This window comes from Biomphalaria glabrata, chromosome 18, assembly GCF_947242115.1.
Source record: "Biomphalaria glabrata chromosome 18, xgBioGlab47.1, whole genome shotgun sequence".
Lineage (NCBI taxonomy): Eukaryota > Metazoa > Mollusca > Gastropoda > Planorbidae > Biomphalaria > Biomphalaria glabrata.
Window position 1 is genome coordinate 13,855,202 of NC_074728.1, and position 25,941 is coordinate 13,881,142.

Sequence of the window (25,941 nt, forward strand, 5' to 3'; positions counted from 1 at the left end):
TAATGAGTCGAGACTCAGGTCATGTACCATTCTTTGTATCCAACTCCACAGCATGGAGTCAATGGCAATCCAATATTTGTATTGAGTTAATATCAACTTCAAGAAACTTACTTATGAAAGAGCACAATGAGTGCATGAGTCGATTATTTTAAATCCTTCAGTAATGCTGCCGTATAAATAATAGATTTAACTTACACTGTACAATTTAGTTTGTGCTGAGTATTGGTCATCTCGTATACCGGTAATCCTAATCGAATTGGTAGGTTTGTGATCAATGGTTCAAAGACCCAAACGATTATTTTTCTTACACGGCGTTTCTCATGCTTGTTGTGTGTGTAATACAGTGATGGATGCAGTTGGCTTGCAGTGTGAACTGGTTTCGTTGTGAACTAGCTGTAACTAGTTGGGTGCTGCTAGGGGAGGTAAGGCTGGGACTGAAGGACATGTTCCTCTCCACACAAGTATTTATCTGGCTATCATATTGTTTGTTTATACAACTGAGCGCTGCCGTGGCGGCCTGAACCACGCGCGTCTTTAAAACAACTTCAGAAAGGGACGTACATTTCTGTTCAATACAGCATATAACCCTGATGTTAACAATAACATAGACTCATTGAACCTATCTATAACGCCATCTGTTATGGACCCCTCGCTTGTTGTGCTAACTACGAGACTAGTCATAGGGAACGATTTGTATCTCAATACATTTGTTTAATACAGGCTATCTCGGTTTGTGTCTCAATACATTTGTTTAATACCGGCTATCTCGGTTTGTGTCTAAATACATTTGTTTAATACCGGCTATCTCGGTTTGTGTCTCAATACATTTGTTTAATACCGGCTATCTCGGTTTGTGTCTAAATACATTTGTTTAATACCGGCTATCTCGGTTTGTGTCTCAATACATTTGTTTAATACAGGCATTCTCAGTTTGTATCTAAATACATTTGTTTAATACCGGCTATCTCAGTTTGTGTCTAAATACATTTGTTTAATACAGGCTATCTCAGTTTGTGTCTAAATACATTTGTTTAGTACGGGCTATCTCGGTTTGTGTCTCAATACATTTGTTTAATACGGTCTATCTCGGTTTGTGTCTCATCACATTTGTTTAATACCGGCTATCTCGGTTTGTGTCTAAATACATTTGTTTAGTACGGGCTATCTCAGTTTGTGTCTAAATACATTTGTTTAATACCGGCTATCTCGGTTTGTGTCTAAATACATTTGTTTAGTACGGGCTATCTCAGTTTGTGTCTCAATACATTTGTTTAATACCGGCTATCTCGGTTTGTGTCTAAATACATTTGTTTAGTACGGGCTATCTCAGTTTGTGTCTACTAAATACATTTGTTTAATACCGGCTATCTCGGTTTGTGTCTAAATACATTTGTTTAGTACGGGCTATCTCAGTTTGTGTCTACTAAATACATTTGTTTAGTACGGGCTATCTCAGTTTGTGTCTACTAAATACATTTGTTTAATACCGGCTATCTCGGTTTGTGTCTAAATACATTTGTTTAGTACGGGCTATCTCAGTTTGTGTCTACTAAATACATTTGTTTAGTACGGGCTATCTCAGTTTGTGTCTACTAAATACATTTGTTTAGTACGGGCTATCTCAGTTTGTGTCTACTAAATACATTTGTTTAGTACGGGCTATCTCAGTTTGTGTCTACTAAATACATTTGTTTAGTACGGGCTATCTCAGTTTGTGTCTACTAAATACATTTGTTTAATACCGGCTATCTCGGTTTGTGTCTAAATACATTTGTTTAGTACGGGCTATCTCAGTTTGTGTCTACTAAATACATTTGTTTAGTACGGGCTATCTCAGTTTGTGTCTACTAAATACATTTGTTTAATACCGGCTATCTCGGTTTGTGTCTAAATACATTTGTTTAGTACGGGCTATCTCAGTTTGTGTCTACTAAATACATTTGTTTAGTACGGGCTATCTCAGTTTGTGTCTACTAAATACATTTGTTTAGTACGGGCTATCTCAGTTTGTGTCTACTAAATACATTTGTTTAATACCGGCTATCTCGGTTTGTGTCTAAATACATTTGTTTAGTACGGGCTATCTCAGTTTGTGTCTACTAAATACATTTGTTTAGTACGGGCTATCTCAGTTTGTGTCTACTAAATACATTTGTTTAGTACGGGCTATCTCAGTTTGTGTCTACTAAATACATTTGTTTAGTACGGGCTATCTCAGTTTGTGTCTACTAAATACATTTGTTTAGTACGGGCTATCTCAGTTTGTGTCTACTAAATACATTTGTTTAGTACGGGCTATCTCAGTTTGTGTCTACTAAATACATTTGTTTAGTACGGGCTATCTCAGTTTGTGTCTACTAAATACATTTGTTTAGTACGGGCTATCTCAGTTTGTGTCTACTAAATACATTTGTTTAGTACGGGCTATCTCAGTTTGTGTCTACTAAATACATTTGGTTAGTACGGGCTATCTCAGTTTGTGTCTACTAAATACATTTGGTTAGTACGGGCTATCTCAGTTTGTGTCTACTAAATACATTTGTTTAGTACGGGCTATCTCAGTTTGTGTCTACTAAATACATTTGGTTAGTACGGGCTATCTCAGTTTGTGTCTACTAAATACATTTGGTTAGTACGGGCTATCTCAGTTTGTGTCTACTAAATACATTTGTTTAGTACGGGCTATCTCAGTTTGTGTCTACTAAATACATTTGTTTAGTACGGGCTATCTCAGTTTGTGTCTACTAAATACATTTGGTTAGTACGGGCTATCTCAGTTTGTGTCTACTAAATACATTTGGTTAGTACGGGCTATCTCAGTTTGTGTCTACTAAATACATTTGTTTAGTACGGGCTATCTCAGTTTGTGTCTACTAAATACATTTGGTTAGTACGGGCTATCTCAGTTTGTGTCTACTAAATACATTTGGTTAGTACGGGCTATCTCAGTTTGTGTCTACTAAATACATTTGTTTAGTACGGGCTATCTCAGTTTGTGTCTACTAAATACATTTGGTTAGTACGGGCTATCTCAGTTTGTGTCTACTAAATACATTTGTTTAGTACGGGCTATCTCAGTTTGTGTCTACTAAATACATTTGGTTAGTACGGGCTATCTCAGTTTGTGTCTACTAAATACATTTGTTTAGTACGGGCTATCTCAGTTTGTGTCTACTAAATACATTTGTTTAGTACGGGCTATCTCAGTTTGTGTCTACTAAATACATTTGTTTAGTACGGGCTATCTCAGTTTGTGTCTAAATACATTTGTTTAGTACAGGCTATCTCAGTTTGTGTCTACTAAATACATTTGGTTAGTACGGGCTATCTCAGTTTGTGTCTAAATACATTTGTTTAGTACGGGCTATCTCAGTTTGTGTCTACTAAATACATTTGTTTAGTACGGGCTATCTCGGTTTGTGTCTACTAAATACATTTGTTTAGTACGGGCTATCTCAGTTTGTGTCTACTAAATACATTTGTTTAGTACGGGCTATCTCAGTTTGTGTCTAAATACATTTGTTTAGTACAGGCTATCTCAGTTTGTGTCTACTAAATACATTTGGTTAGTACGGGCTATCTCAGTTATAGTCAGAAATAAGAATAGAATGTTTTTTTTTTTATTTTAATTCAGTGTCGTCCTTTGAAAATAACATTAGGGATGTTGGACTAGTGTAAGGTTTTAGTGAAGGTTTGTGATAATTTAAAGATACAATGCTTTCAATTTATTTTTGTTGAAACCTGTGTGTTTATGAGTGATAAAACCTAACCGCCTTTGCCTATTTCCTGGCTTACCTCTTGTGATGAGCGCTTCATTTCTGATATAATACCACCAAGCTCTACGAGTCTTATCAATACAAAGTGGATAGAGCCAGACTTAAACGTAATGAAGAGTTTGTGTTTCTTTTGGTTTCTGAGAGTTTTGCTTGTACTTCTAGGTCTAGAGATGAGCTGCTTGGCATTGTATAATAAAATGAAGTGATAACACATTTACATTGTACTAATATAGTGACCTAGATGCAAGATCAGTCACTGAGATATTTCATTATAGAGAATAGGGCTTAAATGCCCTGGCTTCTTTTCGCAAGGATCTATCCAGGCAACTCTCTTTTAATAAAAAAAAAAAATCCGACCTTGTGTGTTCAAACAGATTTACCTGGCTCACCCTGACATTTTGGCTACGATCTTAGGCTACCAAGGTTGATTGCGTCATCAAAACACGTGGGCCTTTTCGAAATGAACCCTTCTTTACCAGCTATTCTAAATCGAGGTCGTTGTCATTGTGCAGTACGTTGTTCACTTGACGCTTTGTCACTGGCACTAGTCGAGGGAAATAAAAGTGTCATTCTACAGTCCAAACCAACAAATACATAGCAGAACTAGATGTTGTGGAGTGAACCCTCAGGTTTTACTTGTCAACCTCTGGGATTGACCTTGTTTAATGTTTTGTTTTGTCATTATCTCCACTATTGATCTAAGCTTTAGTTTTGTAATGTATTGATTTGTTTGTATGCCTAGCAGATGTTGCAATGTGTTCCGGTCTATCATCAGCTTGAGGTGGCTAGAGATAGAATGATAGTCTCCGTGTGTCACTGTGCCCTGGGTAAAAACATGAAATATCCAACAAAACTAAGACTCGTGTTCATAAAGAGATCATGTTGACAACTTTTTCTGAACAGTTATTTACTTTTGTCCTCTCTCTCTCTCTCTCTCTCTCTCTCTCCTCCCCTCCTTGTCTGGAAGTCAATTGCGATGCCTGGCCATGTTTGTTCAGTGCTTCTTTAAGATTGTACTTAGAGATGATGGTTTGTCTTGCCTCTCTCTCTTTCTCTCTCTCTCTCTCTTCTCTCTCTTTCTCTCTCTCTCTCTAGTCCAATCCTGTAGTAGTAGTATTACGTTTCATTTTGCCGTATGTGAATGACAACGTGATGTGGGCAAGGACTAGATGTGTCATCTTAATGTCTCTATCGTAATATTGAAATTCAGCGGATCTCACATTTTAAATTGTTCTCCCCCGTCTGTAAACATTTATAATGTTACTCTCTAGCCATTTAGTGTGTGAAAGTGACATTTAAGCTTGGTAAAGCGTTTGGCTGAGTGGTTAAGCACTTGGATTCTGAACCTGAGGTTCTCGATTCGAATCTCGGTGAAGACTGGGATTTTGAATTTCCGTATTTTTAGGGCGTCCCTGAGTCCACACAACTTTAAGTTGGGGAAAGTAAAGACGGTTGGTCGTTGTGCTGACCACATGACATCCTGATCCCTAACCGTTGGCGCTGAAAAGATGACCTTAACAACATCTGCCCTATACATCGCAAGGTACATTTGGCAATTTTACTTTTTTTTTTTTGGAAACATTATTGATCTGTTCATTTAGAAGTGCTGTGCTCCACGCTACATGTGCTCCATAGAATGGTTGACTCTAATTGTCATTAAGATCCTCGAATATTTCTTAACTTTTGTAGTTCAGTTTAATTAAAATTAAATTGTGTGTTTACTGTTGACAGTCTGTACTAGTTACACTGCTCTTTAAAAGTTTTCACTTTTGTGTATGGGAACAGTGTCCTTGACATTGTGCTTCATCTTGACTGACTAGTTTGGGGAAAAGGGAAAGAACGCGATCTAAAAATAGAACTTGGTGTGAGTCTGAAGGCTAGTGGTGCAAGCATTAAGGTGTGCATGCCTTGTGTTGTTTTTTGCAGGTTCAGCTTAACCTGTAGTGCTGCGTGGGTCAGGTAAAGGTGCGCCAGGGATAGTCAGCTCTAGAGATGTTCATTGATAAGAGCTGTTTAACATCTTTACAACTGGGCTGATTTATCTTTACATCTAAGCCGCTTTGGATTCTGTTTCATTTATTTACTTTACTATTTCTATTTCGAAAACAATAACGACCCCACTAGATAACAATTTTTTTAAAACGGAATATAGTACGAAACTATTACAATTATAGACATGCTATAAAGTTTTATATCTAGTTGATAGTCTGTGTACAGATTATTACGTGTACATTAGAAACAATTAATGGTTAGACTTTAGAGCGTCGTGCTTATGGTCATGCTTATGGTTGTGCTTATGGTTGAGGAACAGGTTGTGATTCTTTGATGCAGCAATTTGTGTTTCTATTTATTGATGATCATTATTTCTTTTGTCCATAAAGTCTCATCATGTAAGAGACATTAAGTTGGAACTATTCGTGTTTAGTGTGCATTGGATTTCACGAGTCCATGCACAACATAATGTGCACGTTGCTCGTCAAGTGCATCTTTCATGGACTGAAACTGAAGATTCTATTATGCTTGGGATCTATCCTAACAAACAGAACTCTTCCCATGGGATACCTGAGATGAAGTAGTGTTGGACTGGCCAAGAATTGTGTCTATAATGTCCTGTTGGCTGATCCAGCCCGTCTCACTAGAGCATCACTTAGAAGGATCTATCGAGGATGAGGAGGAGGATTACAGTGATGAGGATGCACTGAGTGGCACTCCCTCTGAATGCAGTAAAGAGTATGAGGATGATGACGACTTTGACAACAAGAGTCTAGAAATCGACGAGGAAGAAAGGCACAAGATTAGCGCTCAGATCAACGCTGACGACACAGACGAGGAAGCAGACCAAAGGAAGATTGAGCAGGACGACGAGGAGAAGGTTAAAGAAGAGATCCCTGAGAAGGAGGACACTGGTCAAGAGAAAGATCTTTGCTTCAGTAAGTAGTTGGTCTCCTGACCTTTTCTCTTTTTCTTATTACATGTTCTTTGTTCTTTTCCATTTCAGACGAAATTCAGATTGAATGATTTTTTTTGGGCATCTAGTCCTTTGGATGATGTTTAGTTTAATGTATTGTGTGTATGGGCTACAACTACTTTCATTTCAGTGTCAACAGCTTTTCTGTTTTTGTGTGTTTTGTACAAATCTTAAATCCATTCACTCTGTCTGGTCAAAAGTTTGAGCACGTTATTTCTTCCACACCCATTCAAAGTGGAAACTTTGCACAATTATTCATTGGCGTAGAGTCATAGACAATACAGGAATCAATAAAAAAACAAAAACAATTAATACTGGTTACTTATTATTTTATTTGATGCCATCAAGGGAAATAAATCTCAGTATTCAGATATGTTTAAATATGTCGGGTTTTGTCCCCTTAAATGACTTTAGACGTTATTTCTCCCACACCCATTCTCGGATCAGTTTGATACGTGGCACGATTATTCATTAGCGAATAATATACATGAATACATTTTAAAAGAAAACATCAATAAATCAATTAATTATTGATAATTAATTGATTTGTTTGATATCGAAAAAGGAAAATAACTTCTACATTATTGAAAGATACAGTTACAAGTGTGGAGTTCTTTTCCTTAGGTTAGCCTTTTTTTTTTCTCGCCTTTCTCGATCTCTATAACAACAACTTTGGAAAGCGAAATGTTTGGTTTTAAAAATAAATAACTTAAGCGCGCGTACAGCGAAAGAGATTTGCTTGTAGACATTATGCCGTTTTAAAAACAAGATGACTAAGGCACCACCTAGGGTACGTTCGGAGATTGCGTAACGGTCGGGGGGGGGTGTATAAAATTTTGTTACGATTTGCTAGAAGGGGTTGAGAGGGAGGTCTGAAGATTTGTTACATAACAAAACAAAAAAAAAATCAAATGAAATAACAAAACGTTTAAATATCAGTTTGTCATTTTAACTCTCGTGTTTTATGTTTATGTTACCACAGCGCCCTGAGCCTACATTATGCTTGCTAACGCGCTTTAAAAATTAAATAATTACGAACAGATACAGTGGTCCATAGATTTCTGAGGGTCCGACTTGCTCTTACTTCAAAAAATATCAATGGAAAAAATACCCCGCGTTTTTTTTTTTAATACCACGGTCGGCGGCCTCCCGATTTCAATGTACAGTATTGGGGACAAAAACAACAACAATGTAGGTTGTGGCCTTCCAAAGGTCTACTTACTCCTAGATTGAATAGCTCTGTGATCATTGCCTCTATCTCTTAATGTGCTGTCCATGTGTGTATGTGTGATTGTGTGAGAGACATGGCGATCTAGGACCAGTGGCATACGCACGCACACAATTTCATCTTGTAGTGTTGAGGCTGTAGGAATGACTTGACAGTTTAGCCCAAGTTTCTGTTTTTTGGCATGGTGCCCAGTGCCAGACGATTTGTGGGCCATGCCAGGTGTTGTTTTGATGGGAGAGGAGTGGGCGGGGAGCAACTGACGACCTGAAGAAACTACAACAGACGTTTGTTGAAAAGAACACCTTGTGCTGTGGAGATTACAGTCTATGAGCTTTTGTTTAAACCTGATGGGAAGCCTGGTGTTAGCATATGGTCTTACCTTGGAAATGCATGCCTACAACTCAATTTATGGTCATGTTTTGTAGCATATGGCTAGTACACTCTGGACCTGGTCATGTTTCTACCATATGGCTTTTACACTGTCAAGACAAAAGTCGTTTGTTATGTATCACTTTAATGCAGCTATGGCATTGACTTTTATACTGTTTAGACAAGTTTATTTTTGTGGTTAAATTCTTTTACAAGTCAAGACATTGTAGTTTGTGGCATATGATTTTTATACTATCTAGACATGGTCTTGTAGCATATGAGGCTTGCATTCTGACAATATGTAGGCAACATATTCTTTCATTACATGATTCTGAACATTTCTGTTTTATTTTTTTTGGTATTAATGTGTTGGTTGTTGATGTCTCTTGCACCATTAGGAAATTATTATGCTTGTAGTATATGGCTTATAGTCTCTATATGTAAAGCTCATTTTCTTTTTCTTCTTTTATTGTTTTCAGTTGTCTAAACAAGTTGTATCTTTGCATGTAAGGAAAATTAATTGCAGGTCTTCTCTCTATATCTTTCCTCCCCTACCCAAATAATAATAATAATAATACAATAGTTGTTTTTTTTTTGTGTGTGTAGCTTTACCATCTGTTTTATATTTTAAAGTTAGAATCTCCCAATGTTTGTGTGGATCATATCAGGGATTTGGCAGTTGTCCAAGTCTATAATCTTCATCATTCTTTCTTTCTTCTGCTACCTCGTTTACTGACACATCTCTCTTAGTTTTTTTTTTTTTTTTTTTAAACAAAAGTTAATGCAAAGTAGCATAAGAAAGAAAAAAGGCTGTTCTAAGGGGTATAATCAATATACCAGCTGGCAAGAGTTAAGGTTGTTCTATTTAGAGGAGGTAACCCATCCTAGGGATTATTGTGTGTTTATTAACATTTATCTTACCTCTTAGCTTTTCATTTTATTACTGTCAGTTTGCTGTGAATCTATAAGCACATTAAAAGTTTATAAAAAAAAACACTTCAAGAGAAACCATCTTAAACACAATTTTTTTTTTTTTTTTTTTTTTTTTGCTTTTGTGTAAACTTCTATATTAGGCCATGACTAGCCTTAACTATCTGGTCAGCTATGTATTTAGAAATAATGCTCATTTTGACTAAAGTGTGTAGTGTGAACTGTGATTTGAATTGTGAAACAATGTTTCAATCTTCCAACTCTTTTGAATTGACTTTAAAATAAAATATGCTGTGAAATTGAACATGTTCACAAAATGAACTGACAACAATTCTACATAATCAACAGATTTTGTTGTGCTTGACTGTTCTACATAATTAATTAATTTCATTGTAACTGACACAGCTCAATAGAATCAACACATTTCATTATAACTGACACAGTTTGATACAATTAACACATTTCATTGTAACTGACACAGTTTGATACAATTAACACATTTCATTATAACTGACACAGTTTGATACAATTAACACATTTCATTATAACTGACACAGTTTGATACAATTAACACATTTCATTGTAACTGGCATATTTTCAATTACAAATGACAATCAGGCAGCCAGACTTAGGATAGATGTAATAATTAGGACACAAGAAAATCAATGTATGTTCTGACTGATCTGATCATTTGGAGCATTATTCAACTTTTTTCCTTTTCCAGTTTATAGCATGTAATACAGTTTTTGTATAACTAGACAAGCACTTTATTTTTTAGCTTTGTTCAATTTAGTCACTGGTTTCAGCATTGCTCTAGTCTTGTAGTATGGTTTGCAAAGTCTATTGCACATGTTTCAATGTATCTGCATCATAGTACCAGTGTCTTTTTGTAGTCCATAAATCTAGTGCACATTCTGACATTCATGGTAACAAGGAGCTGACAACTTGAAACTTTCACTTTGTTACTCATACACCTTTCCCCCTTTCCCCTATCTATGGTGCTGCAAGCTATTTTAAGGTATACCTGCAGCTATAGATCATGCTATTAACCTTGGCTCTAAATTTATCTTTTTGTTTTTAGAAGTTTTTTTAAGAATGTAAAATCCCTTCTCCATTATAATCTCTACCTCTCTATTTTGTACATGTCTGCATACATTGTAGCTAATTTCTTTGTAAAAAATATTTGCTACTAAATAGTTCATGACAACTCTCTCCTTTCTTTTACTTTCTCTTCCTCTTCCTCACTTAACATAGCTCTACACACTTTTCTTTCTTTTAACTTTCTTTTCTCTACAAGCATCACAGTTTCATGTCCAACAGTTTTAAGTCCTATCTAAAAATCAATAATATTCCAACTTTTGTTTGACTTATTTTTAGATTTGCTCTGCTTGCAACGTTAATGCATTATATCCAAATAGTACAATTTAAAAAAAAAAGGATTTATGAGTGCTTCTTCAGTACTCATATCAAAAAGTGTCACATTAGGCTAAAAATTAAAGTGGAAGTTTTTGTTTTCATTTCAAGTGTATTCATTTCTTCAGCCATTTTACTTCAAGAATTTATCTATAGAAAATGAATTGCAATACGTAATTTCCTCATCAGTGCAGGCAAAAGGGGGTACACCCACTTTTGCATTTCAGGTGCATCACTGGGACACTATTGATGATTAAAGTACAACTAACTGTTTATTTGTTGTTGTTTTTTTAGCATGATTTGAATGTTTCTATTGTATTAGGCAGCTGGATAGAGAAATTGAAGTTTTTGAGTTATAAGTTATGTTTGCGCTCAATTTAAAAAAATGGGCACCACACCGTAGCACATGTAACACACTGGTATAAGTTTTTTAAATAAGATTTTTTTTTTATGAAAGAAAAAGAATTTATGCCATACTTGCATTATAGCTAAATATATAGGCTATTATTTGCTGCAATATGTCAACAATAATTCAAGCATTTATTATAACAATGACTATTATATCACAAGATGTAGCAGGTGTTACAAAGGGACACCAATATGGGCTACAACTACTTTCATTTCAGTTTCAACAGCTTATCTGTTTTTGTGTGTTTTGTACAAATCTTAAATCCATTCACTCTGTCTGGTCAAAAGTTTGAGCACGTTATTTCTTCCACACCCATTCAAAGTGGAAACTTTGCACAATTATTCATTGGCGTAGAGTCATAGACAATACAGGAATCAATAAAAAAAATATATAGTTTTTTTTTTTTCAATACATGCTGAAATACAACCTTTTTTTTAGTCTTTAAATACATTACCAATTATTCTTTTTTTTTTAGTGATTCTCAAAATAGTTTTCTATAACCACAAATTGAGCTACTAGTCCTTTATTTGTGTGTGTTCAGCAATCCTAGGATACACTAAAAGCTGCAGCTTTCTGACTTTCAATGCACCAAGAACAAGGGTTAGAACTAGATTAACATATAGAATGAAATATAGAGTAGAATTAAACCTACACTAGACCTAATCTAGATCAAGATTTGTTCAGTGTCCCGTGAAGCACCACAAACAATGATAAAACAGTGAGGTTTACATTAACTTAGATTTTAAAAAAATTATGCTAAGTATTCCAGATCAAACTTAGCAATTAATTTCCATTGGAGTTGTTTATTTTGTAGGCAGCTATGTAAATATACATATATATATATAAAGTATAATTGACTTACATTATTGAAATACATAGCAGAGCCTTATTCAAATAATGGAAGTATACAAGACCCAGGAAACTACAGACCATTATCACTTACCAGCATCACATGTAAAATTCTAGAACACATAATATGTAGCAACATCATAAACCACTTAGACAAATATAATGTCCTTACTCCATACCTACACGGCTTTAGGAAATATAGATCATGTGAAACACAACAGTGAGCTAATAGATGCTATCTTACTAGATTTTTCCAAAGCTTTTGACAAAGTTTACCACCATAGTTTGCTTAAAAAATTAAAATATTTTGGCATTGATGGTCCATTGCATCAGTGGATTAAAGATTTTCTGATAGGGAGAGAACAAACTGTAATAATAAATGGCTCTAAATCAACACCAATAACAGTTAACTCAGGCGTACCTCAAGGAACAGTCTTAGGTCCTCTACTATTTTTAATTTACATAAACGATTTACCAAATTGCATTAGTCAAAAGTCAGATTATTCACAGACCATTGCAAAATAATAAGAACAATAAAAACAACACAAGATACATAAAATTTTACAAAGAGAATTAGATGAATTACAGAAATGGGAATCATATTGGAGCATGTCTTTCCACCCAGAAAAATGTCAATTATTAAGAAAAACAAAAAAACTAAAACAAACTAATTCCACTTATCTTATTCATGGTAAACCAGTAACACAGACTAAAAACGCAAAATACCTAGGTGTTATAATAAATGAAAAACTGTCATGGAATCCCCATATTGATGAAGCTATCAAAAAATCAAACAAAGGCATTAGGGTTTATTAAAAGAAATTTCTATAAATCAAATAAAAACATAAAACTAAAATGTTATTTAACCTTGGTTAGGCCAATTATAGAATATGCATACTCTGTTTGGGAACCCTCAAGAAAACATTAAGAAACTGGAACAGACACAAAATAGAGCAGTGAGATTCATAACAAACAAATATTCACATTTAACTAGAGTAACACCTTTAGTAAAATCCCTAAATTTAGAAAGACTTCAGGACAGAAAACTCAAAAGTAAAGTAGCAATTATACATAAAACACTGAACCATAATCTTCAAATACAAAAACAAAATTTAATAAAATACTCAGAAAGACACCAAGATAAAGGCACATTCCTCGTTTCATATGCTAGGACAAATTTGTACAAATACTCCTTCTTCCCTAGTGCTAATAGAGCATGGAATGGGTTGCCTGAGCTAGCCAGGAAAACCAGTGACTTGGCAGAATTTAAGTCATTGGTTAATATGCATGACTGAATGCATGACGCGTAGGACGTAATCATCTTTTTTGAAGTAACGTCTATAAAATAAGATAGTCTTGAAGTGGACATTTTTATTATCTTCTTGCCATTTGTTTTTCTCCAATCAGAAGATGAGCCAGCTTTTGCTTCTCACACAAGTTTATGTAATGACAGTTTTGATGATGAATTCTACCAAGGGCAAGCTACTGCTAGTGGATTGGAAGAAGGGGAAACTAGTATGACAGAGAGTGCAGAAACTGTGGATATTTATGAACGAGTACAAAAGTTGGATTCTGAAAGGTCAGTGCTCAGATTGTTTTCATTAGGGATAAAATGTACTAGGAAGAATAGAATGAATAAAGTTACAGACCTTTTTTTTTTAAGAATGCAGTTTGAAACAAATGATTAAGTCTTGTTGTTGTTTTTTTTCTAGGCAGCAGCTCATGCAAGATTTTGAAAGAGATGAAAACCAAAGGAAAAGGTTTTACAACCAACTTAAATCTATCACACAACAAATGGAGAGTCTTCAGCATTCTGAACATGTGAGCATCTTTTGGTTGTAAGAGTGCTCTAAAATGTATCTGAGAGAGTTTTGTTTTCCTTGTTAGTTTAGTGGCTGATCTCCTTTGTTGGAGGGAAAGCCTGGGCATAGAACTGAAGCATTGTAGCTTTAGGTTGGAAATAGCTTGATTATTGTAAGTCTTTATCTGATCCCTCACAGCCTCCCAAATAACTTTTTTAAATAATTAGCTTTTGTCAAGCTGTACTCTTTCATGCAATAGCTCAGTGGACATGTGGATGGGAGTGGGAGGAGTGGCTTTTGGGTGTTCAGAAAACACAACTATCTATAAAGGATACAAATGTTTATGAAGAGATTTCAACTAGAGCTCCCTTACTAGCTAGCTAAGCAGTTTCTGCCTCTCAGTCCCAGAATGCTTATCTTTCAAATATTGTCAGTTTCTGAATCAGCTTTTGAGGCATTATTAATGAAAATGTGCCTTGTCAGTTCTCAGAGCATGCGAGAAGACAGATGGATGTAGAAGCTCACAAGGTGCAAGGAGCCATGCAGGAGAAGTTGGGAACTGGAGAGCAGAGTAAACTGAGACAAGAGGCCAGGCTGGAAAGGATAAAGAATATAGAGAGTGAGATGGGCACACTGATGGCAGCACACAAGAAACTTACATACAGAAATATTGCTACTGCCACCCATTTGAGTTCAGAGGTTTGACTTAGATGAAAATATTAAAATTGTGCTCTATAATGCATACAAAATAAATACAATGAATAATTTCCTTTAATTGGTAATTTTGGTTTTCTTTTAGATGTTTAAATTGAAACCTGATCAAGAAGATGGAGTTGGTGGCTATGTCTGCGACAGAATCTTCATTCCTGGAAGTCATTGTGTTTCACTGGCCACACAGACTGGGGAGGTAGCTTATACAGACATTCCTGATGGTCTAGCTCCTGGAATGCCTATTAACCCAAACCTTTCAGTCATGTATCATGGAGCCTGGCCTATAGAAAAAGGTAAATATTTTGTTCATTTTAACATTGTTAAAATACAAAACATTTTGTCTATACTGTAATAATTATCCATTCAATAGATTCTTAGGGGTGTGGTGGCCGAGTGGTTTAGCACTTTGCTTCCAAATCTCAGTTGAGTCTGCCCAACTGAACCACAACTTTAGTGTGGAAAACAAAGGCGTTTGTTCATTGTGCTGGCCACATGACACTCTGGTCATTAAATTTTGGCCAAAGAAACAGCCATCAACATAAATATGTTTGAGATCTGAATCAAAAGATTAATCCACTAAACAAAATATGTCACTGCACAAATTATGTATGTTAATTTGTTTTAAAGGTTGGAAAAATTAATGCAACTTAAATTTTAAGAATTATGCTGAGAATTTTCTTAACAAAATATAAAATGGAGACAACTCTACTTATCCTCAAATGGATGTTAATGTTTAATGGAAACAATGTATAAGTGTTTAATTGCTAGATAGTCTACAAGAATTACTACAAATATTTTATCAGCTTGTTTGAACTATTGACTATATAAATACAATGACATCAATTCAAATGGATCAAATGATTGATCTGTTCATTCAGTGATGTCCAACAGTGGTGCTTCACTGCCTGCATCCCAGGATTTGGCCAGTGTTATTAGCTTCAACTCCACCAACACAAACAGTGGTGGTAGCAGCAGCAGTGGGGGAGCAGCCAGTGGGTCTACAAGTGACCAACCACAACAACTTGGATCAAAAGTAAGCAAAGTTCATTTCTTGTTTGCTTAATGTCTTCAATGAGAACAGGCTATACTTTGATTTCTCTAAAACATATGTTGAAACTTTTAGATGTTTTTACTATTTACGAAAGTCTTATTTCAATGTTTAATAGTTTTGGTTTAATGGCATAGTTTAGAAGTATGTTTAGAAGTATGTTTTATTTTTATGATTCTAACTTATGTTTATTTTTTCTTTTATCTTTAATGATATATCTGTTCATTTTGTCAACATCAATCTCAAGGATTCATTAAATTAATTCTATATCTAAGCTTTTTTGTACTTCAACTTACACTGCTCTTTGATGTCTGCTTCACTCAATGAACAGGTAGAGATGGTGTACTCACTTCTCAGTATGCTTGGTACTCATGACAAGGATGACATGTCCAGGACTCTGTTTGCCATGTCCCAGTCCCAAGACAGCTGTATTGCCATGAGACAATCAGGTACAGAGTGTTTTTAGTTCATTCACAAAAAAAAGAACAACTGAACTTGTTACCACTCCACTAACTGGAGGTTGGGAATCTTCAGTTGTAAAGGTTGATTTAAAAAAAAAAAAAAAAAAGAGGTCAAGCTATTACTATTTTTAGACAAAAAAAATTTTTTACTTTTGCAACAGTTATAACTGTTTTTGTTAAGGTTTAGACAGGAAGTTTGTTTAAAAAATATTATTTTATGCAGCTGTTAATGTTAATCTTTCCTAGGTCATTAGTCATAAACTCTTTGTTAATGTCTAGTTAAACTCACTGAATCTTTTTTTATAACTTGATATTAACATCACAGTAAAACTTATCTCCAAAACGAAGACATGAATTTATACTCACCAAAACAAAATCACTCTAAAGTGAAATAGAAAATAGGCAAGCTAATAGCCAATAATTAGGTTGTGTTCCAAACTTTGTTTACCTTTAAATCAAAATGTATTGGGTTCATAGAAAAATATGTGAGATTGGTTTTACATTGTTTCATACCTCTATATGTCTGTAATAGAATTGGAAATCTATGCAGCTGTATATAACCCTACATTATTTAACATGATACTCTAACTTTTCTAATATTATGTTAAACAATTTAACCTGTCTGCTTTGATTGAATGAATACATTAATAATTAGAAATATCTTTTACATACATTTGTGATAGTGTGTTATTATAAAGTGCAGACATTTCCCTTTTATTTTCATGTACAAACAATTAAATATTTCGTAGTCAAATTCATTTCTTTAAAAATCAGAAGCAGTAGAATACAAATGTAGTTTCGCTGACCTGATTTACTTCTTAGATGTATCAACATAATAGCAATGTAGAAACATTTCACTTGTCTCCCTCCAACTGAATGCATCAATTAAAACATTTATTTTTGTTCTAAAGGTGCAATTATAAGCAGCTCCTTTGCTTGCACACACATTTCCCTACCCCATGGGCTTCAGTGTGAACCTACTTTTTGGTAACCTAGTATTGTAAGCCCTTTATTATGTCTGATCTATTTCAGGCTGCTTGCCTTTGTTGCTACAACTACTGCATGGAAGTGACAAGGATTCAGGTTTGCTGGGTAAAACAAGGGGCAGTAGGTCTGCCAGGGCCAGAGCAGCAGCAGCTCTCCACAACATAGTACACTGTCACCATGATGACAAGAGAGGAAGACATGAGGCTAGAACACTTCGACTTTTGGAACAGATCAGAGCTCACTGTGACCAACAGAGAGGAGACAGTGAGGAAGAAGAAGATGAATCTGTTAATAGTAAGATTTTAATCCAAATATTAGTCTTTCCATTTCTCCTTTGAAGCTTGCTTCTAAGGATCTTTATTCTTTTTGGAGTCTATTAGATCAGAAAAAAGTCAAATTTTGATACAGTAATTGCAGTAAAACTTTCAAACAATGTTGTATAGGTCATTCAGCATATTAACCTGTGTGAACTCTGTAGCTAGGGTGCAATACTTTTTTCTTCTCTTGTAACTTTTTGAAATTATAATTGACTACTCGTAACAAAGACATGAATAAGTATGTACTTGTAACAAAATGTCTTTGTCTATCTATCACTATACTAGGTTGTTCTGATATGGATCACCATCCAGGATCTGCGATAGCTGCACTGATGAAACTGTCATTTGATGAAGATTACAGGCACGCCATATGTACTTTAGGTGGATTACAAGCAATAGCTGAACTGTTGGAGATTGAAAACAGAGTTGCTGGACCTGCTCATGACTATGAGTAAGACCTGTCTTGTGTCTCAAATGAGATTTTTTAAAAGTCAAAATACCATTGCTGGTGATATATTTAGCTTATACTCAAGTCTTTAGTGTAGCACAGGGTGATGAATTAGACCAATCAGTCAGATCTAATAGATTTGTTAAAAATTCATATCATGGACTCATATATTCATATATTTATACTCCTATAAAATAATATACTCATTAGCACAAAAGATGCTGATTTTATAAAGCTAGTATGAATGTAAGTTTGATTAATACTTATTTTATAGTTTTTCCAAATACTTTTTAAGCATTATTTATTAGTACTATGTTAGTAGACAATATCCTATTTGGACTTATCTTTTGCTAGACTGCTAAATTATTTAAACAAACAACACCTATTGGTTAATTCTCTCATTCATTCCAACTATATTATAAAAAAAATAATTGGATTATAAATCCACACTTGTGACTAATTTTACTTTGATATTCAAATGAATTTAATTTTGATAGTTTATTAAAGGGAAACTCCTATGGTTTTTCAAATTTGAGTTATTGACATATTTAAATTCTGTGTCAAACGTAATAGTAAACATTTTACCATTTTGTATTTAAATGCTTAGAAGAGAAGCATTTATATTTAATAAATTAGACAATAAATTCTTGACATCTCAAAAAGAAAAAACCGGGGTTGTTTGAGATTTTGTTTTTAGGTTAGGCATATGTCACTTCCCTAAACAATACTGAAAGAGAAACTACATTTAACCAATCGTATCGCCTCATTCTTACAGTAGCTGTTAGGCTTAGTGACGGCCTAGTCCAGAGCTATGGTACAGTTATATATATAGAGAGAGATCTAAAAGCATTAGGATAACCAACTCAACTCAATAAAAAAGTAACATTTTCATCTAATCCCCTCCCTATCTTAAATAGTAAATAGATTGTGTGTCTGACTGATTCTAACAAGTGGTCAGTGTAAGGCTAGTCTAGACTATGTGTAGTCGGTCATGACAAGACAACCAAGCAATAGTGTTTGTGTGTATTGAATGGTCAGGCGAGAAAATACACACTGCTGTGGTTACTTTCAACACGCATTTTTTTCTTTGCTTACAAGATATAGATCTAACTGCATAGACAAAGATATATTTCTTTTACGAGAATGTAAACTTTACTGTATGGTCTCTCATTATACAATAAGTCAACATATTAAATTAATAGGTTAGCTTGACGTCACATAGAAACCCGATAAAAATATGATCATTTTGGATGCGCAGAAAAAATATGTCAGAAAAATATCAATTACTAAGTTATTATTGCAAATTTTAAAAAAGAATAATATATTCATTATCTGTAAATCAAAACACATATTATATCAAAAATTGTCAAAACCATCGGAGTTTCCCTTTAAAGCCTGCTTGCTCAGGTCTCCCCAGTTTATTCACCACCCTCAGGCAATGCTGGTTTTGTTGGCTAAGACATCCTCTATGGACAACTTAAAGCTGGTTCCATTATGTTGACAGGAATCTCTCCAGAAGAGGACTCTAAGTCACATGAAAAAGTGCTCCACAATATAAACACCATAGTCCTTTCATGGCTGTAAGAGGCCATGCTTCATCATATGCAAATAATTTGTATTTATCTAGTACATTTAAATGATTATGCTTCATCATTCTTTTTCTTTCTGTACATTTAGCACCACAGTACGCCGGTATGCTTGTATGACACTAACCAACTTGACATTTGGCGATGGCAAAAACAAAGCTTTGTTATGCTCCATGAAAGGAGCCATGGAGGCTCTAGTGGACCAGCTGAGGTCTCCTAATGAGGATCTGATCCAAGCAGCTGCAAGTGTGCTCAGGAATCTCAGTTGGAGAGCAGATCTTGCTAGCAAGAAAACATTGAGAGAGGTATTCACAATTCAAATATTTAGCTCATATCAAACAAAATGTTAATCAAATGTCAAATCCATTAATAATTTTGAAAATGATTCAATTTCCATTACTTAAATTTTATTGATTTTATATAAATAAGATACTTGGTTATAGCTATCTGATCCCAACATGCTACATCAAATTAGTGGCAATAAACTCTCACTGTCTTTAGAATACATAATAAATGGCATGCATTTGAAATACTACAGCACCTAGCTTGTTGGGAGGGTTAGACACCAAGCATGGTAAAACTCTTTTTATTGACAAATGAAGGCATATATCTGCGTTAATGAGTGCTAGGAGCTTAGCTTAGTTAGACTAGAAAGCTTGCATCAATCCTCACTTTCACCTATCCCTAGTCTGTTGAACTGTTTGGGCACCACACATGATTTGTCAATTGTCTTTTTCCATTCCTCTTTGCTTTTGCTTAGGATAGAATCTCTTTCAATATCCATTCTTTGACATCATCTTTACATTGTTTTCTCTGTCTTCTTTTCCCTGGTACTGTTCCCTAAAGAACATCTTTGCAAGCCCTGAGGACCTTGTAATATGTCTATAAAGTTGTAGTTTTTTTTACAGTGGTCAGCAGGTTGTCATTGGGCCCCATAGCCATACTGTTTTGAATTTCCTCATTTGTGATGCGCTCTTTGTAGTAGATACCTAGCATCCTTTCATTGATATGATTCTCCTCTTTAGTTCTGAAGTCAGCATCCAAGACTTGCAAGCATATAAGGATGTGGCCATGACCAGGGAGCGCATCAGTTTGATTTTAGAGTCAAGCAATAGCCATAAATATAGTGTGTTATAATTACATAATGAAAAGTGAAAAAAAAAATATCTTAGAATTAAGAGTTTTTAATTAAGGTATTATGGGTTTGTTTCTTTCTGACTGTTTCAGATTGGTGCTGTGACTACATTAATGAAATCTGCCATGATTGTAAAGAAAGAAACAACTTTAAAAAGTATTCTGTCAGCTCTTTGGAACTTATCATCTCATTGTTCTGAGAACAAGGCTGAAATCTGTGCTGTTGATGGAGCTCTTCAGTTTCTTGTTGGTCTTCTAACTTACAAGAGCGCTGCAAAAACTCTAGCCATTGTAGAAAATGGAGGGGGTATTCTCCGGAATGTTTCTAGTCAAATAGCCATAAGAGAAGATTACCGTCTAATTCTCCGCCAGAGTGGGTGTCTTCAAATCCTTCTCCACCACCTTCGCTCCACCAGCCTAACTATTGTCAGCAATGCATGTGGGACACTGTGGAATTTATCTGCAAGATGTGAAGAAGATCAAAATACTCTGAGAGAAATGGGAGCAGTCAGTATGTTAAAAAATTTAGTTCATTCAAGGCATAAAATGATATCAAGTGGAAGTTCTGCTGCACTTAGGAATTTAGTCTCATCTATTCCTTCTGGAAATCCTGTAGAGAATGAAAAAACTGTTAAAGCAACTCGACCTAGTCTTCATGCTCGTAAGCAGCGAGCTATGGAAGCAGAACTAGACCAAAGCTTGTCTGAAACCTGTGAAAATGTTGATAGTCCTCGAGATTCCCCTACTGATGTAGTCCACAGATCTGAAAGTGAACCTCGCAGGTTTGTCTACAACCATAATCAAGCTTCAGGAGCTTCAGCTGAACAGAGACAAGCTGATGATAGCAGAAAGCATCTAACTCGACGTCAGCAGATGCCTAAAAATAGTGCAGACACTGCCAATCGAATGCTCTCACCACAGCGCGTGGCTCGTGCTGGTAGCCAAGATAGCGTAGGCAGCACTCACTCTGACATATCTCATGACCGTACAAGGGCACGCTCTATGTTGGCCAAATCTTCACACCTACTACACAAACGTCAGGGTGGAAGCCTTGAGAGAAAAGAAGCCTCATCAGCACCTCATGTACAGCATACTGACATGTCCATATCTGAGCACAAACAGGCTAACTATGCAATGCCTGGTATGACACTAGTCAACAACACACCTGCGCATGTCCGACGTCCTGCTGGCAGTTACTATCCTCAAGGTCACAACCAGCCTTGGCAGAATGCCCCTAACAGTCGCATAGTCCAGTACATGCATGAGGTAGCTCTATATAATGGTGTGGAGCCATCACTAAGTATGCATGGGCAGCTGTCACTCACACAATCTGCCCCAAACCAGTCAATGCATTATTTTAATCAACAGTCTTTATTTGAACGTTTGGCTAAATCTTCTTCTGGAATCAACAGCACTAGCCTAAACTTTGATAGCTGTACTGCACACCCTCAAGATGAGGATACTGATCAGCCAGTCAATTATAGTTTGAAATATCAAGATTGTCATGGCAATAATAAGTTAGCATCCAACAGAAACATTAATTCATCATATAATCATACAAATAACTCCTCAAACTTTAGACCTATTACTGGCATGGAGCACAACTATAAAAACAACAGCAATCAAGAGAAAAAGTCTGTAGTCAACAATGTTATACAAAACCCAGCAATTCTTACACCAACTCGCCCAGTGCCAAATTTAGTTCACAACAGATTTCATACTCCACAGATGCACCGGTCAGTTGGTAATGATTTAGGGTATCATCCAGCGCAGTTCATGACTCCTCAGGGAAAGTCTTATTCATCTTCTCATGAGTTTGATTATCATTATCCACCTAGTCACATGTTGCCATCCCAAGGTTCAAATCTTTCACTTACAAATGGCTCTAGCCATCCAGGCTTTACTTCTACTCCAGGAAAGAGGTTTAACAATTCTTCCACACAGTTCCGCACCATGCCTGCTGCCCATCAAAACAAAACACACCATCTTCCAATGCAGCAATTGAGTGTGTATGCAGAAACAGACTTAGATTGTGTAGTAGATCAACCCACAGACTTTAGCCTCCGTTACAATGAGGTGTCTGAAGAGAGTTGTAGTGACAGTTTCCAGGAGCAGCCAATTAACTATTCCATCAGATACAGAGATAATGCAACAGCTGAAGGCCCAGATATTCCTGTGTATCAAGATGAGCGCCACTGTGTAGAATGTAAGTATGCTGAAGCCATGAGAGCTGACTACAGAATGGATAACAGCTCTAATGATGACCAGGTGAGAACATTCTGTACAGAAGGCACTCCTTACCTATCTACAGCAACATCCCTCACGGACCTGACTCAAGCTGGGAAAGCTGATGGGGAAAGAGATGAAGAAGATGAAGATATGAACATGAGTGGCCAAGATAATTATGATGATGGTGCTGCCTCAAAGAATGCTACACTTATTGACCCAGATAGAACTTTGACAGAGTCTGACCGGAGTATGACTAAAGTAAAATGTGAAGCTGACCATGCTGCGGGTAGTTCCGGTAGTCAGACAACGGATAGACGAACAGGTTCTACTGTAGTATGTGGGAGCAGTGGACGCAATAGTGGTAAGATTTATAACATTATTATTGCTTTTACCATGAATGGAATATAGAAACATTAAAAAACAATCTAGTGCACATTTCAGTGGTGTAGAGCCAAACTGTAAATTGACTCTGTCTTGGATCAAGTTGAAACATTGTACAATTATTCATTGCCCCCAACAAAACACGAATCTATAAAGAAAATTGACAAATTATTTTATATTTATATCAATTTGTCATAATTAATTAATTTCGTTTTATATACAGTATAAGCTTTGTGTGGAGACTTAGGTCATTGCCAGAAAAAAAGAAATTAACAATAGATAACTATAATACCTCTTCGATTTTCTAAAGCACTTGGCTGGCTCTGTGGTAGTAAGTTGACTTGATGTTTGAGCCCTCACATTTAAATTCAAGTCAAACACTTTTAAAATTTTAAATAATTTTAAAAAGCCATCATGGAAAAAAATATTTCTTATTGCACAGATTTATTATTATTATTGCTGTTGTATAATATTTGTTTTACAAAAATGACTTATAAGCTATGGTGTTAGTGATGACATTATATGTTTCTATGTAAAGCGCCCATGTCTTCCAAAGCAAGTTCTCAGATGTCGGACATACAAACAGACCAACCTAATTTTCATGCTGATACTAATGAAGGTAATTGCCTTTTATAATTTGTTTTGTTGCTACATTTACAGTGTCTTTAAATTTATATCATTATCTTAATTTCTTAATAGCTTTGTAAAGACCCAATTTAAACCTCATGGCTAACTTAATGGATGCTTTATGATATAATGTCAAAGTTTATTTCGAAAGTGTAGAAATATAGATGTTTTTTTTTTAATTAAATATTTTAATAAGTATTGGCAGTATTAATGGTCTACAAAGGAGATCAGCTACTGAGCACGCTAATAACAGTCTATGTGTGCATTATTAACTTTCTACATAATTGATCAGTTCAATGCAACCCTACTGAAGGTCTCCATGTGTCCTTTATTAACGTTCTAAATAAGGAGTCATCTGTTATTATGGCCGAGGGTTAATGAGGGTATCATGTGGCCAGCACAACTTCCAGACATCTTTACTTTCCCCAACTAATGTCAGGGACCCATTAGAGTTTGGTGGACTCAGGAGTGTCCTAAAGAGCAAGTTAAAAATCGAATTCAAGTGCTTTAACACTGAGCCACTCATGCCCCCATATATATTATATATCTTCTGCACTCTAAGTGCACTGGTATCAAAGGTCCAAGAAATGCTAAATTGACACTATAATAATATAAGTTATGTCAACTAATAGTACCACACAATCTTAGTGAAAGTTTTTTAGTTAGTTTAGAGAGAGCTGTTGATCAAAGTTATAAAGGACCATTAGAGTCCATGGAAAACTGATGACAATATTTCTAAATGAATTTCTACAATAACTTGTTTCCATCTAACATTTAAGTGCTGGTCTGCAACACCTGATATATGAAAAACCAAGCACAGTGCTGAGAACACTTTAATTTTAGGAAACTAAATTACTTCAACAATTCATTCACTCTTTCCGTGCAGCTTCGGGGAGTAACACTTTTTAGGGTTTTTTTTTTGTTTTTTTTTAAATTATTTTCCGGATGTGGGAGTGATTGTTCTTTGTTTTGGTATTAAATCAGATGCAGGAGCAACATGTTTTTAGTTTATTTTACAGGATTTAAATGATACAATTTCTTAGTACGTTTGTTAATCTTTTATATATATATGGAAATTTAATACATACAAAATGTTTAGTCATGTGAATTTTCAATATTTTTGGATTAAATGTATAATTTAAAGTTTAAATCTTCAAGTATATCGATTTTTTAAATGAAGTTTTAAAATATATTTTCTTTTACAGTGCTCATTTTAAATTTAATACAAAAATATTTTCTTGAATAATTTTTTTTCTTTATTACATTTTTGTAGCTAATTAATTTTCTTTAAAATAAAATAAAATATGTTAGATCATATATAATAAAATAAAAAGGTTAGACAATGTGAGTAATTCTAACCCCCCCCCCCCCCCCCTCCTTTTGCAGTTTTTTGTTTGTCAATATAATTTGCACTGAGAGAGTAAAAAAAATAATGAAAAAAAGAGAAAAAAAAAATTACACATATTGTTCTTATCAAGTAACATCCATTCATGTATAAAACCTTTTTATGGCTGATATTGTAGGTGCTTTGGATCAGACAAAGACATACTGTGAGGAAGGGACACCAGTCTGTTTTTCAAGAGTTTCTTCCCTTAGTAGTTTACATAGCAGTGAGGCCAGAGATGGAGATGGACCTTTTAGACTTGTTGGAAACATGACTGAAAAGGTAAGGACATTTGCATGTTAGTTTTAAACAACCAGACTTTCCTTTGACTATCATTCTTATCTGAACAAGTTCTAGGACTTTAATGACTTTTTAAAATATTGATAAGGCTAGATGTCACAAGCGAATGGGCAAGTGCAAAAGGTTTAACATTTTATTGATTTGTATAAATGTAGCAGAGTTTAAGTCACTGATTTAGTATGCATGACTAGATTGACATATGAAATGTGTAGGACATAATTCTCTTCTTTTATAAAGTAATGTCTGTCTGTAATCTATAAGATAAGAAAAAAAAAGTTACTGGAAATGTTCAAGGACTTGAATAGTTTCTTATTGTGTGTATTGACTAGATTGAGCTTGCTAACATAGAAGAGATAGAAACTCCAGAGGCCAGGGTCATTGAAAACAAACAAGCAGCTGCTGCTTCAGGCAAGCCTGGATCAAAACTAAGACGAACTTCTTCCGACCAGGTTACCCGTACTGATAGAGAGGCAAAAACAGTGACTTTTGATGAAAATCATCAGGTGAATATTTTTTTTTCAGCAATTAATTTTTTATTGCCAACATAAACAAAAATACCGGTATTTGCAAGAAGTCTTAATATA

General features: G+C 35.1%; 1 protein-coding gene across 6 annotated transcripts in view; it reads left to right on the top strand.

Annotated features, from left to right (window-relative positions):
• LOC106073243 (adenomatous polyposis coli homolog) overlaps positions 1–25,941 on the top strand; it is a 59,954-nt gene that overhangs the window by 24,894 nt on the left and 9,119 nt on the right. For 3 of the 6 annotated variants that reach the window (XM_056017106.1, XM_056017107.1, XM_056017109.1), the window contains 13 exons: positions 13,350–13,521; positions 13,655–13,763; positions 14,228–14,443; positions 14,544–14,748; positions 15,334–15,488; positions 15,835–15,952; positions 16,997–17,245; positions 17,554–17,719; positions 19,394–19,607; positions 20,530–23,026; positions 23,585–23,665; positions 25,197–25,339; positions 25,687–25,860. In XM_056017106.1, coding sequence (XP_055873081.1) covers positions 13,350–13,521; positions 13,655–13,763; positions 14,228–14,443; positions 14,544–14,748; positions 15,334–15,488; positions 15,835–15,952; positions 16,997–17,245; positions 17,554–17,719; positions 19,394–19,607; positions 20,530–23,026; positions 23,585–23,665; positions 25,197–25,339; positions 25,687–25,860 — 4,499 coding nt within the window. Of the gene's footprint in view, positions 1–6,157; positions 6,707–13,349; positions 13,522–13,654; positions 13,764–14,227; positions 14,444–14,543; positions 14,749–15,333; positions 15,489–15,834; positions 15,953–16,996; positions 17,246–17,553; positions 17,720–19,393; positions 19,608–20,529; positions 23,027–23,584; positions 23,666–25,196; positions 25,340–25,686; positions 25,861–25,941 lie in introns of all 6 variants that reach the window. The other 3 variants (XM_056017105.1, XM_056017104.1, XM_056017108.1) reach the window with 2 other exon arrangements.